Raw genomic sequence first — 13,581 nt, 5'->3', positions numbered from 1 at the left:
TAAGCTTCCAATTGAGAGTTCTTTCTCATCAAGATCAATTGCAAATGTTTGCCTGTAAAAATTTTACATATTTCAACTTTGAAAATGTCTCATGTAGATAGTTACTGACAAATTCAAATATTGATCCAAAAGTACAAGATCTTAACTGAGCATATTAATCACGTGGAAGGCATTTAGAGGATTCAGTTATCTGCCTTTATATCTTTATATCTGCCTTTTTAGCATGTTTTCCATTGCAGAGTAATCACCATGAACTGAACCCTACATGGAGTTCTTCAACTTCAGTTCAAATGAGTTTTGAAATGTGGAAATTTCCTTCTCACTTGCATCAAGATCTGAAAAGTCCTGCTGGAACTGCAGTCTGAGACCAGAAAATACATTTGCGGCAAGTGGGATTCTCACTTGGTTTAATGTTTGGCACCATGAGAAGTGTATCATGCAGTCTGATGTTACTTGTGATTCAACATTAGTCACCATCAATGACCTGACTGTAGAATTTCACCTTAACTGTAATTTTAGGCTGTTACTGTAACTGTAGTTTCCTTGTAATTTCAGGTGGAATTCATTAAGAAACATGATCAAGTCTGCAGCAAAAACTAATTTCCAAGGCCATTAAGTTTTCCATAATACAGATTGACGGCAGTACTTTTCTCATTCAGAGAAATTTCAGCCTTGGCTCTGAGCTCCAAAAACTGCAATAAAGCTACTACTGCTAAACCAATGGGTGAGTTAGGACACTCAGCTTCTATTTCTAACATGAATTCATGGCACTGATGATGGCTAATTCTATGAGAACAAATGAAGTTAACTGTTGACTCTCAAAGGCAAAGTGAGGTTGTCAATAACACATGATACACTGCTATGTCTTTCACAAACTACCTGATGACGAACAGGCACAATGAATCATAGGCTTTAAACACCTTAAATTTTCACCAGTTTTGTAAACTTATTAACCCATTAACCCTTTTTCTGCTCCAGCTCCACATATGTTTTTACCACCATCAGTTGGCACATATCTTAGCAGATTCCACTTCAGACTGTACTGAATTAATGTTTTCTTAACTTCTCTGAAAATACTATCTTTTGTACTTGTTCCATGAAGACTAGTCCTAGAGGCCAACTCTTCAGTCACTTCAAAGTTGGCAGTGATTGCCTCAAATAAGCAACTGGCAACAACTGTCAATCTATGAAGAGCCAAGGGAAACCATTCAGAATTATTTGCTTTTTTTAGGGTCTTGTTAATTGACTACTGATGCTGTTCCCAACATCCTCAACTCTTTTAGCAATAGGTTTTGCCAAAAAGCTAATGGGTTTAAACAAGTTTATTTTCTCTGGACACATGTATGCTGCAATCAAACATGATTTAATTAACTCACAGTAAATTCTTCTTGATTAACTAATGAAACATTCAGAAAACTTGGTTGCAGCCTCATTTTATTTTTTATTTCTGTGAAGTAATTCTGTTGTGATGAGATACTCACACAAATGTTCTTTAACATTTTCTAATTTTTCTGACTCTTGGGTTTCCCATGAGCTGGGAATACTTTTGTCAAGTTTAGTGTGAAAATGTAATATATTGTATTATTTTAGCACAGCTATAGTGTCGAATTTACCATATAATTTGATAACAATATAATCCACATTTCACTGTGCCTTAGAAGTGTGACAAAGTCCACTTTCCTTTTTTTTTTGCCTTGTTTCGACATGATGGATATACATTGCTTAAATAACAAAATTAATTGTGGGTTAGCTCAAAACCTGTCAAGTTATGACAGCATCACTGCATCTCCAGTGTGCCAAACAGCTGTGCAAAGCAACCAGAGGGTCACGTGAGGTCTCTGTTGCAGCTACTCAAGGCTGCTATAGCACAAAATCTGCCACAAACAATATGTAACCGAATGAGCCTGGCTGTGTCCAACACTCTATCTCTGGATACTGAAATCTGAACTTCATATAATATTCATATGCTGTGAAATTTTTTTTTGATTTTTTTCTAACTATTTCACCTAGTAAAAACTATATTTAGCTCATGGGTTATACAAAAACAGGTAGGTTTGGCCCAAGGGCTCTGGTTTGCCAACTCCTGCTCTTGAATGTAACCAAGAGAGCAAAAATATTGCCTGTTGTGTTGGATACATTTGTAGTTTAACAGTCAAATCACAGAATCCTGCTTTACCCTGGAGAAGAGGGAAACAGACACATCATGACATATTTTCCTATCAAACTGCTATTTTTCCTATGTAAACTGAAAAGGAAATTTTAAAAGCCTAATAAATATGTAAAAACAATGGACACACATTATCCAGTAGCTTTTTAGATTCACAAAGCTATGGTCAAGATCAGTAATAGAAAGCTATTTCTAAATCTTTAAGTGATCTGTTGATACAATATGTGCAATTATCGAACATACAAAAATAGCAATTAGGGGCGCCTGGGTGGCGCAGTCGGTTAAGCGTCCGACTTCAGCCAGGTCACGATCTCGCGGTCCGTGAGTTCGAGCCCCGCGTCAGGCTCTGGGCTGATGGCTCAGAGCCTGGAGCCTGTTTCCGATTCTGTGTCTCCCTCTCTCTCTGCCCCTCGCCCGTTCATGCTCTGTCTCTCTCTGTCCCAAAAATAAATAAACGTTGAAAAAAAAATTAAAAAAAAAATAGCAATTAAAAAATTTCACTTCTAGGCAACACAACCTACTGATTCACATTTAAGATTACTTTTACCCCCAGCTGCACTTTAAGAAAAAAAAATTTTTTTTTAATTTTTATTTTTGAGAGAGAGACAGAGTGCAAGCAGGGAAGGGGCAGAGAGAGAGGGAGACACAGAATCCAAAGCAGGCTCCAGGCTCTGAGCTATTAGCTCAGAGCCTGATGCGGGGCTTGAACTCACAAACCAGGAGATCATGACCTGAGCCGAAGTCGGAAGCTTAACTGACTGAGCCGCCCAGGCGCCCTTCCCCCAGCTGCACGCTCAGCAGCTACATGATGTTGGCAAGTTAATAGCTACCGTGGAGGATCCTTGCAGTGATTACACAGGTAATACACAGAAAGTGCTTACAATTGTGCTGGACACTAAAAAGGTCAAAATATATTAGTTTTAAAAATAATTATCATTGTTACTGCCGAATGAGCTCAGTATCATGACATTAAAAGAATAGATTTTTCATTAAAAAATTTCAAAATATGTTCAAGTATCTTATTACTCAATAAAAATTTGGACTACCAATACTAAACAATATAACTAAAACAGAAAATGCCGAATTTTCCTTACCTGACATGTCTGCTAAATCACCTACAATGGAAAAACAGCAGAAAAACAACTGTCCATAAATAACATAAATACTTAAAAATATTTTTATTGAGTACATTCTTAAGTATACTTATTAAAATACTTTAAAAATTAATTATAAAATAATTTTTATATAAATCACAAATGGTCATATACAAAATTAGTTTTATGATGTTAAATTGAGTAGACTGTAAGTGAAGCCATTCATTTCAATCATACACATATATTAACATTTCACGTATATGACCTTCCAATTACTGGATAAAAACTTTTTTTTCTTTTTATTTAATGAGTCACATGAAATTTTAACAATTTAAATATAATGACATGTTTTAAATAATACAACTCTTATTTTGGTTTACAAAATGCCCTGTAACAGACTGGAGTTTTAATGCACCTCTGCTTGGCTCTGAGAGTCCAAGATTCTAGCCAAGGGACAAAGGGAAAGAAAAAAAAAAAGTTTGAATGTAACTGGCTAAAATACCACAAAAGCAAATATTTCCCCTCTGACCTAAACAATTTTTAACAAAGAGAGCCATAAACATTTTAGCCTGTTTGTGCCTTGCAGGTATGATACAAGCTTGGCAGTCAAAGTTACTACTGATTCAACTCTGGGGGTTCAGAAAAGAAAAAGTCCCTCACTCTTTGGTGGTCTCTCAAGTCTATCCTACGTGCCATTAGTCATCAGTAAAAAAATTTCTGTATCCATTCTGTGCAAGGGTACAGTGGGGCAAGGCACAGGACTGCATATATGATCTAAAATTCACCTCTGTAGTGCCTGGACTTTGACTTGGAAGATAATTAGCCATTTTACATTTCCCTACAGTGTCACTTTTCGAAATAAAAGGAACAGACACAAATACTGAATTATTAAGTTGTACGCCTATATGATGTTCTATGTCAATTATAACTCAATAAAAAAAGGAAAAGGAGAAGAGGGTCAAATTTAATGAAAGATTATATTTGTGACTACAACATTTCTTAAAAGACAAAACTGCGGCACTAATATGTTAAAAGCAAAGTTGCTTAAGAAAGAGAGAGACGGGGAAAGAAAAAAAAGCAAAGTTGGGAAATGGAAGAACCGTATCTTCTACAATTCTATTCACCGTATATAAATTCCATTAACATAGAGATATTATCTTTTTTTGGTAGGCTTATATCCCTAGCACCTAGAATAATACTTTGTGCATGGCATGTGCTCAATAAGTTTGTTGAATAAATGAATCTACTCAAAAAAATTAACTGAACAATAACTATATGTCAAGAGGCACTGAACTAGGCCCTTTTATAACCAAAATGGTAACGTGATCTCATTTTTTTCAGAGTAAAAATAAGACTCATTTTTAAAAAAGGACCTAGACCTATTTATACTCAAAGATTAGAATCTTTGTGTGTAATGCATGAAGATCAGTCTACTTCTTGTTAAAAATAGAAAAATTTACAGAAAGGAAGATCACAAGCACCTTTGTGGTACAACTGTAGAACTCTGTAACCGAGAGATCGAGTTTCTGACTGATCCATTTAGTACTTGTATGAAAAATGAAGATATCAAAAGCATAAATTATTCTATCCAAGGAGAAAAAGACACCTGGAGAGTTGGCTTAGCAACGGAGGCCCACCAAGATCCAACAAGCCCAATGACATGGATCATTTTTACAAAGTACACCAAGCTTATGAAGCTTCAACTGACCAAATCTATGATGTGGTGTTCACAGTGATCACTAATTGGTAGATGTATTTGTTCTAATTAGACCCGCTATCCTCTCATCCTTTAAGTTTTCTGAAGGGTTAAAAGAAGACAGCAAGACAAGTGGTTTTTAAAACAGCTGGCAACTTAAATCAATGCCAAAGAAAAGAAAAAGGCAGAAGGATTTAACAGCATGGAACAGACAACAGACAGAGCTTTTCTCTCCTTCCTAGCTCAGTCCTAGTTGCCACAGACATTCTGCCCGTCAGTCTGGTTACTTTTTGGCTCCCCCTTTATTTACAATTTCCTCTCCAAATTCTTTTTGCTTTATATGCTAAATTAAACCTTTCTGCCAATTAGGAATATCTGCTAAAGGACTAAATCCAACTACTGCAATCACCATAAAAGAGTTTATTCTTAATTCTAAACTGTCTGAACCAATAAGATAACCAAAGCGAGAGAAAGACACCTGGAAGCAAATCATATGGTAAAACTGGGTGTGTGTTTTTTTGTTTTTAAACATTTATTTACATTTGAGACACAGAGAGAGACAAGAGCACGAGCGAGGGAGGGGCAGAAAGAGAAGGAGACACAGAATGTGAAGCAGGCTCCTGGCTCTGAGCTGTTAGCACAGAGCCTGACGCGGGGCTCGAACCCACAAACCATGAGATCATGACCTGAGCCAAAGTCAGATGCTCAACCGACTGAGCCACCCAGGCGCCCCTAGGTATGTGTTTTATATAAAAACGCATTTTCAACAATACCCAAATATATATATTTTTCCCTAGGATACTGAATTAATTTGAACAATACAATTACTTAAACTGTTTCTTTTTAAAATACAGAAACATACCTACTTGGCCCGTTGCCACTACGTTGATAAATTTGGGATGCTGATTTACAGTGAGGCACAGTATATCATCATTATGTTCCTGATAAAAACTCTGAGTCCCTATAAAAAAAAATTGAGAAAACCTTAAGACATAACAGCCAAAAGCACTTATCTAGAACAATAAAAAATTGCTCTGTTTAACTTAATACATATTTTTTGAGAACTGAATGTGCACATGTTATCATGAGGATGGAAAAAAAACCCCAAATCTTTAAAGGGATAGAGTCCTGAAAGTTAACATGAGGTTAAAGACATCAAGCACCACAACAGAGTGAAGGGGCCTGCTCTGGGAATTCATAGCAGAAAAGATTCTTCTTATCATGGGCATATGGCACTCTTGGACTGACACGACGGATTTTGTTAAAGTGAAGGTGGGTGGGGAAGGGCAATCTAGGTAGAGAAATACTTTAGGCAAAGGTACAAAGACAGGAAAGTACTAAGTATGCATATATATGGTTCATTTGGCTGAAATGTAGGGTCAAGGATAAATGTGAGAGATATGGTTGGAAAGGCAAATTGGAACTAGAATGATAGAGGATTTTGAATGCCAACCTATTAAATTTCATATTTATTATGTAGTCAGTGGGGAGGTACTGAAGATTTCTGATCAAAGAAGGTATGTGATTTACCTAATAGGACTTACAGCAAAGAGACAGACCTGTGACCATGCAAGACGTACTAAAGGTGGGTTTGCCTAAGTCCAGTGGCGAGGTGGGAAATGAGGTCAGGAGGATAGGGCGTAGGTTGGGTCCAGATTACAGAGGACCCAGGGTGATTACACGGTGATCTAGTCCACCCACACGACATCATCCAAAAGTGAAGCAACACAAAACAATTTAACAATGACATTTACCAGATCTAATACTTTAAAACTTCTCTTCAAAGTGAAATGTGCTTCATACTTCCCAGGGCTGACAGTTTAGTGAGAACAACAAACAAGCAAGTATATGTGCTATTGGCTAAGTTCGAAGATCAGCTAATAGGGCAAAACTTCCCAGACTGTGAACACAGCAATGTATCCCAAACTAGAGAGGACAAATAATGAGAAGTGGAGAGGTACCCAGTCTCCCTTCTGCCCTCTCTCTCTATACCCCTTCAGAAGAAAAATGATTAAGGACAAATCATAAAATTAAAGAAAATTACAAGGATAAACATGAAAGTGTATTTACACATTCCTTTCTAGATCATCTTTTCTTACTCTTCTCTATTTTCTTTGGTGAAGCCTCAGTTAAAGAGGATTATCTAAGTATTTTTTATTTTTATTATTTTTTTATTTAAAAAAAATTTTTTTTAACGTTTATTTATTTTTGAGACAGAGCATGAACGGGGGAGGGTCAGAGAGAGGGAGACACAGAATCCAAAACAGGCTCCAGGCTCCGAGCTGTCAGCACAGAGCCCGACGCGGGGCTCGAACTCACGGACCGTGAGATCGTGACCTGAGCCGAAGTCGGCTGCTCAACCAACTGAGCCACCCAGGCGCCCCAATCTAAGTATTTTTTAAATGGCCAAAATTATTAAATCGAAATCACCACTGATTTCTGTGTGATCTTGGTGAATCCTTTTCTTTAGGAAACCAAAATAGGACAATCATATTAATGATTAATACTGAGGAGACATGGGGGATTAGGACTCACATAAGCCATTCTTTGCCTGTTCGGAATGAACCATCAGAGGAAAAAGCCAGAAATGTTTGGGCCAAAAAGTCTCTAATTTTACTTCCAACTTTCCGACTTTATGAGGTTTATAATTACACATAAGAAAATTCAAAATTAAATAATGAATGTCACTAGGAGGATTATGATGTCATTCATCATTAGACGATGCTATGAGAATTTATTTGCTTTGCAGCAATCCAATCAGTTAAATTAACATCAAGAAGTATTTTCTCACCTTGAATCAAACAAAAGTGTCAACACAGCAGAGACAGAGGGAAGCAGCTTTCTCACTATCTTCCTTGGCCTTCTGAGGCCTCAGTAAGAACACTGCCCCTTCACCCTACTCTCCAGCAACCACTCACCCAACATGCTACTTTTAATCACTACCTATCAGAGACAACCACCAACCCATCCATTTCATGTTAAGGTTATGGGGAAATAAAGTTAGAAATGGTTTCATTATAAAACATGATTTCAACATACAGTAAGCCTTCACTTCTAATAGAGACCTAGGATCACTTTGCATTATGAAATCTTTTTCTGCTATATCATACTCTCTTAAGACTGTAAATTTGGTTACTTGAAATATTACTAGAAAATTCAACAGTATGAAGAACATTCTGGACTCATGTAATTTATTTGTAGTTTTAACAAAAATTTTAAGATTATAAGTAACAAAATTCTAAATAAAAAGTGGGAGATGGAGAATTGGGGTCTCCTACCGGTAGCAACGTTGTGCAGAATTCCAATGGATGCAGTGTGATAAATTATATCATCACCATCATTTAAATAATGAACGTTATTCCTACAGTCTCTTCCTCGATAGCCAAAAACAAGCTCCAACACAAGGTCCTATAACAATAAAACCATTATATAATTCCTTATGTCTAAATGTTCACCATTATTTTTGTATACAGCACTGGTATCTTCAGTCAAAATGGAGGATGCATTTTGATGCTTTACAATCTTTGAATACAAAATTTAGACCTGCTTTGAGCAGCTGAAACACTCCATACTTTTCTACATATATAAAAAGGAAAAGGGAATCACAAAGTCATCTGATTTGAAAAATTTTAGTTGTTAGGAGTTCATGTGTTAAACACTGAGATACTTATGTCCAAAAGAATATTTCGATTTGTGTTGTTAGTAAAAATATGTAATCTGCACATATAACTCAGGATACATTATGTCCAAGTGACGTACTTTTGAGGAGCCAAATAGTACATCAGACACTGGCACAGAAAACTAAGTACATCATCTATGATAACTCATGCTAAAGTTCTAGCACATAATTCTGCCACTGAAAATGTCCGTTTTTTTGACTTTGTGAGGCTTCCCAAGGGGGAGGAGTACAACAATCATTGTCCCGCAGATTAACGCCTCATTTTTGACCTGATTCAGCACAGTTTGCTTGTGGCTACTGATATTGGAATTAATTAAATGTCTGGGAGAGCTTTCCTTCTTGCTCAATTATTGTGGAAGCTTTCTTTGTTTGGAAGTAGAGCCTTCAAAGAACCCTTCAATGAACCCAGTGAATGTATCACATGAAGGACAAACTTTGACTTCTAAATTCAAAACACTAAGCTTAAGACACTGCTAAGGCACCTGTGATTCTATAAGCCATAGGTCATTCACATATATTTACATTTAGAAGTTTTTTGAGAGACAGTTCAATTCAGAATATTATTCACGGAAGACTAAAAAAAAAGACAGATAAAAAATAAAAAGAAATGAAGGATATCAATCCAAAACTCAGACTTGACAGTTAACAATTAGTTTTTACAACCAAACAAAAAAGATTACTCAGAGGCACCTGGCTGGCTTGGTCAGTAGAACATGCGACTCAATCTGAGGGACTGAACCCCACGTTGGGTGTAGAGATTACTTAAAAATGAAATCTTAAAAAAAGATTATTCAATATATTTATTGTCTTACAAACTAATGACAACACTTGGCTGTCTTACAAGAAGGAAATAGAATGAATTCTGAATACACTTTAAAGCACAAGGTAACACAGGGGAGTGGGTTCTCCTTACCTCTATGGGTCTCTTTTTCTTGCCAACATTGTTTGTCTGGAGTTTTTCTGGCCTTGGTGGGGCTCTGCTCACGGGGGGCCTGAAATGGGAAAGTGGGAATGAGGAAAGGCATCCATCACTGTGCACCTTCACTGAGCCTCCCTCACCCGCCCTCCAAAGAGAGATATCTGACACGCCTTCACAAAAACGAACCCCATCTGTGTTCCTCACTATACTGTGGCCTCTTTACATTTTCTAAGGCAGGAAGGTGGAAAGAAGATATGAGAGCTTTTATTCATTTTATTTTAACTTCTTTGATGTATGTTTCATAATGTAAATAATATATTAACACAAGAACAGACTATTTATAAATATACAAATATTAGTTTAATGGCTCAAAAACTTCTTGTTGGAATGCATTATAACAAAGCCTGAGTCACTGCTCTAAAGTTTCTATCACAGTACTGTGCACATGGCAGGTATCTGATACATTCTTCTTGAATTTTGAAAACATTTCTGTGACCTTTCTATACTGTTGGCAACATAAATCATGTCCGAATTCAAATTTGTACTCATTACTTACTCTCCTCCAGGCCCTTTACCTTTCCTTCCTCCTCAAGTCTACAGTAAGGTTAATGGCATCACCATCAGTTAGTCAAGCAAACATTTTATAGTTACATAGCACTACAAACCATACAACACTCTGTAAAAGATAATTACTATTACTATGGCCTTCAACTCTTTCTCTTCTCCATTCTACTTACTAAACATCAACTTCACTTTTGGAGGAGCTCTCATATCTAGCCCCTTCCTCTCTGTTTCTACTACTAGTTTAGGATCTTTTTATAATATCCCATTAGGTGTACAGAGTTCCCATTGTGAATTTAAATGTGGAGGCTCTTAAAATGCCTAGGTATAAACTTAACCCAACAGGTAAAGTACTTGCACTCTGAAAACCCATAAAACACTGATGAAAGAAACTGAAGATGACACAAACAAATGGAAAGATATTCCATACTCATGGATAAAAGCATTAATATTGTTTAAGTGTCCATGCTACCCAAAGCAATCTACAGATTCAATGCAATTCCTATCAAAATACCAACAGCATTTTTCACAAAACTGGAACCAATAATACTAAAATTTGTATGGAACCACAAAAGACTGCAAATAGCCAAAGCAATCTTGAGAAAGAAAAAAACAAAATCCAGATTTCAAGCTATGTTACAAAGCTATAGTAATCAAAACAGTATGGTACTGGCACAAAAACAGACACACAGATCAATGGAACAGGACAAAGAACCCAGAAATAAACCAATGGTTATATGGTCAATTAATCTATAACAAAGGATGCAAAAATATACAATGGGGAAAAGACAGTTTTTCAGTAAATGGTCCTGGGAAAACCAGACAGTTAGATGTAAAAGAACTGGATCAATTTTTAACTAATTTCCCTGACATCAGCTATAACAACATTTTTCTAGATGGTCCCCTAAGCCATGGGAAACAAAAGCAAAAATAAACTGGGGACTACACCAAAATAAAAAGCTTTTGCACAGCAAAAGGAACCATCAACAAAACAAAAAGGCAACTTACTGAATGGGAGAAGACATCTGCAAATGATATATCCGATAGAGGGTTAATATCTAAAATATATTAAGGAGCTTCTACAACTCAATACAAAAAAAAAAACAAAAAACCCTATTAAAAAATAGGCACAGGCCCTGAATAGATATTTCTCCAAAGAAGACAGATGACCGACAGATACATAAAAAGATGTTCAACACCACTAATCACCAGGGAAATGCAAATCAAAACCCCAATATCACGTTATACTTGTTAGAACAGCTAAAGCAAAAAAGACAAGAAATAACAAGCGTTGGCAAGGATATGTAGAAAAAAGAACCTTCGTGCATTGTTGGTGGGAAATGTAAATTGATACAGCCACTGTGGAAAACAGTATGGAGGTTCCTCAAAAAATTAAAAATAGAAATACCAAATACCACACGATCCAACAATTCCACTCTTGGATATTTATCCCCCCTCCAAAATGAATACATTAATTCAAAAAGATATATGCACTCCTAGGTTTACTGCAGCATTATTTATAATGGCCAAGATACGGAAGCGACCTAAATGTCCATTGGTAGACAAATGGATAAGACAGGTGTGCGGACATGCGCACACACACACGCGCGCGCACACACACACACACACACACACACACACACACACCATGGACTATTACACAGCCATTAAAAAGGATGAGATAGTGTTTGTGACAATGTGGATGGACATAGAGGGTATTATGCTAAGTGAAATAAATCAGACAAAGACAAATGCCATATGATTTCCCTCATATGTGGAATATTAAAAAAATAAACCCAAATGAATCAGCAAACAAAAGGCATAATGAGACTTATAAATACAGATAACACTGACGGTTTCCAGAGGGGAGATATGGGGATGGGCAAAATGGGTGAAGGGTAGGGGGAGATACAGCCTTCCCATTATGGAATGAGTAAGTCACAAGAATAAAAGGCCCAACATAAGGAATGCAGTGAATGATATTGTAATAACAATGTATGGGGACAGATGGTAGCTGTACTTGTAGTGAGCAGAGCATAATGTATAAACTTGCCAAATCACTATGTTGCACACCTGAAACTAAAGTAACACTGTGTGCCAACTATACCCAAATAAAAAAACAAAAACAAAACTGGGGAGGCTCTTTTCCTAAATTTGTGTGTTTAATTTAAAAAACCCACCTCATTTGGTTTATTTTTATCCCAGATAACCATTAGTTAAATATTTAATAATCTGAACACTGGATACAAATCAATCATGCTATCAACTCCCCTGTCCAAATTTTAAGTTAGTATTCAATTTGTAACAACTAAATCAGATAATGATACAAACTGACTTTCCCGTAGGAAAAAAATCCAACATGTGTGATAAAGAGTATAAATTTAAAGGCTGACAACATATTTATATTTTCACAATTTCCAGGTTACACATCTATAAAAGTAAACGAAATGTTCTATCGTGAACACGCAATACAAAAGAAGTACATATGTTCATATGTAACGTAAAGTAGAATGCAGAAGTACAGAAACTGTGGCTGGTGACATAAAAATTACATGCACAAAGAACTTTTCAAATTACCGCAGAAATTTTGGTTTTGAACCTTTTTCATGTACTTTTTTGGATGTCCATAAGTAATAAATAGAGTTCAACTAGAAGTATTTAACATTTGAAAAGCTTCTCTTAGGGACCATTTTATTTTTTTTTTAATTTTTAAAAATTTTATTTATTTACTTTTTCTTAGGACCATTTTAAAGAATAATAGCAGGCTTGGCTTTTCTTCCAAGTCAGTTTTGTTGGTGAACTTCATTTGGTGTTACCACCTGACAGCTTTAATTGTAATCCAAACAACAAACAGGTAATTTTGATCTACATAAGCCTCTGTAACAATTAAGCATATCTTAATTTTTTCAAGTAATTTATATAATTACTGTTTAAATAAAGCTATACAACTTATGAAATTATACAAGTTAAACAAATAAAGTTTTGGTAAAGCAGTTATTTATGTAGCAGAAATCCGGTAATCAAGATGCTGCTCATTTCAGTGATACTTATTTCAAAGGGGAAAAGCGTGGAAAACTGTTAACACCAAGCAACACAGCTCATTAATGGTAAATATGAAAGATGATAAAAATACATAATTAGGTCTCGTAAAATATAGCAAAGAGAGGGGATTACCTGGAACCTCTTTTCAGCAGCAGATGAAAAAGGGAAAAGATTACAACACAAATTTGAATTTAAAACACTAGTAAAAATACTTCGGTACTAAATATTTTTACAAGTTTAATGCAGACCATACCGCATGTATTAAAGGCCTATTGTTATTTATTACTGCATATTAGAAAAGCTCCAGTTACTCCATGAATGGCAGGAAAATCAGAAGGAAGTAAAAACAGAAAAATGGGCATTGAACACGTTCTGTGTTGTAAATATTAAAGCTTACCATTCATATTTTTCTACAGTGTACTC

At 35.9% G+C, this 13,581-nt stretch overlaps 1 protein-coding gene and 1 non-coding gene across 11 annotated transcripts in view; both read right to left on the bottom strand.

The window, feature by feature from the left end:
- EML5 (EMAP like 5) overlaps window positions 1–13,581 on the bottom strand; it is a 190,514-nt gene that overhangs the window by 20,820 nt on the left and 156,113 nt on the right. For 8 of the 10 annotated variants that reach the window (XM_086709055.1, XM_086709056.1, XM_086709059.1 and 5 more), the window contains 4 exons: window positions 9,550–9,628; window positions 8,236–8,365; window positions 5,820–5,918; window positions 3,262–3,282 (listed from right to left, as the gene is read on the bottom strand). In XM_086709055.1, the coding sequence (XP_086565181.1) occupies window positions 3,262–3,282; window positions 5,820–5,918; window positions 8,236–8,365; window positions 9,550–9,628 (329 nt within the window). The remainder of the gene's footprint in view (window positions 1–3,261; window positions 3,283–5,819; window positions 5,919–8,235; window positions 8,366–9,549; window positions 9,629–13,581) is intronic. The other 2 variants (XM_086709057.1, XM_086709058.1) reach the window with 1 other exon arrangement.
- TRNAQ-UUG (transfer RNA glutamine (anticodon UUG)) lies at window positions 5,601–5,685 on the bottom strand. Its single transcript has one exon. It is a non-coding gene; the product is annotated as a tRNA-Gln (tRNA).

This window comes from Puma concolor, chromosome B3 (assembly GCF_028749965.1).
Source record: "Puma concolor isolate L17-30 chromosome B3, mPumCon1.1.hap2, whole genome shotgun sequence".
NCBI classification, from domain to species: Eukaryota; Metazoa; Chordata; class Mammalia; order Carnivora; family Felidae; genus Puma; species Puma concolor.
This window is presented reverse-complemented; position numbering and strand designations above follow the sequence as displayed.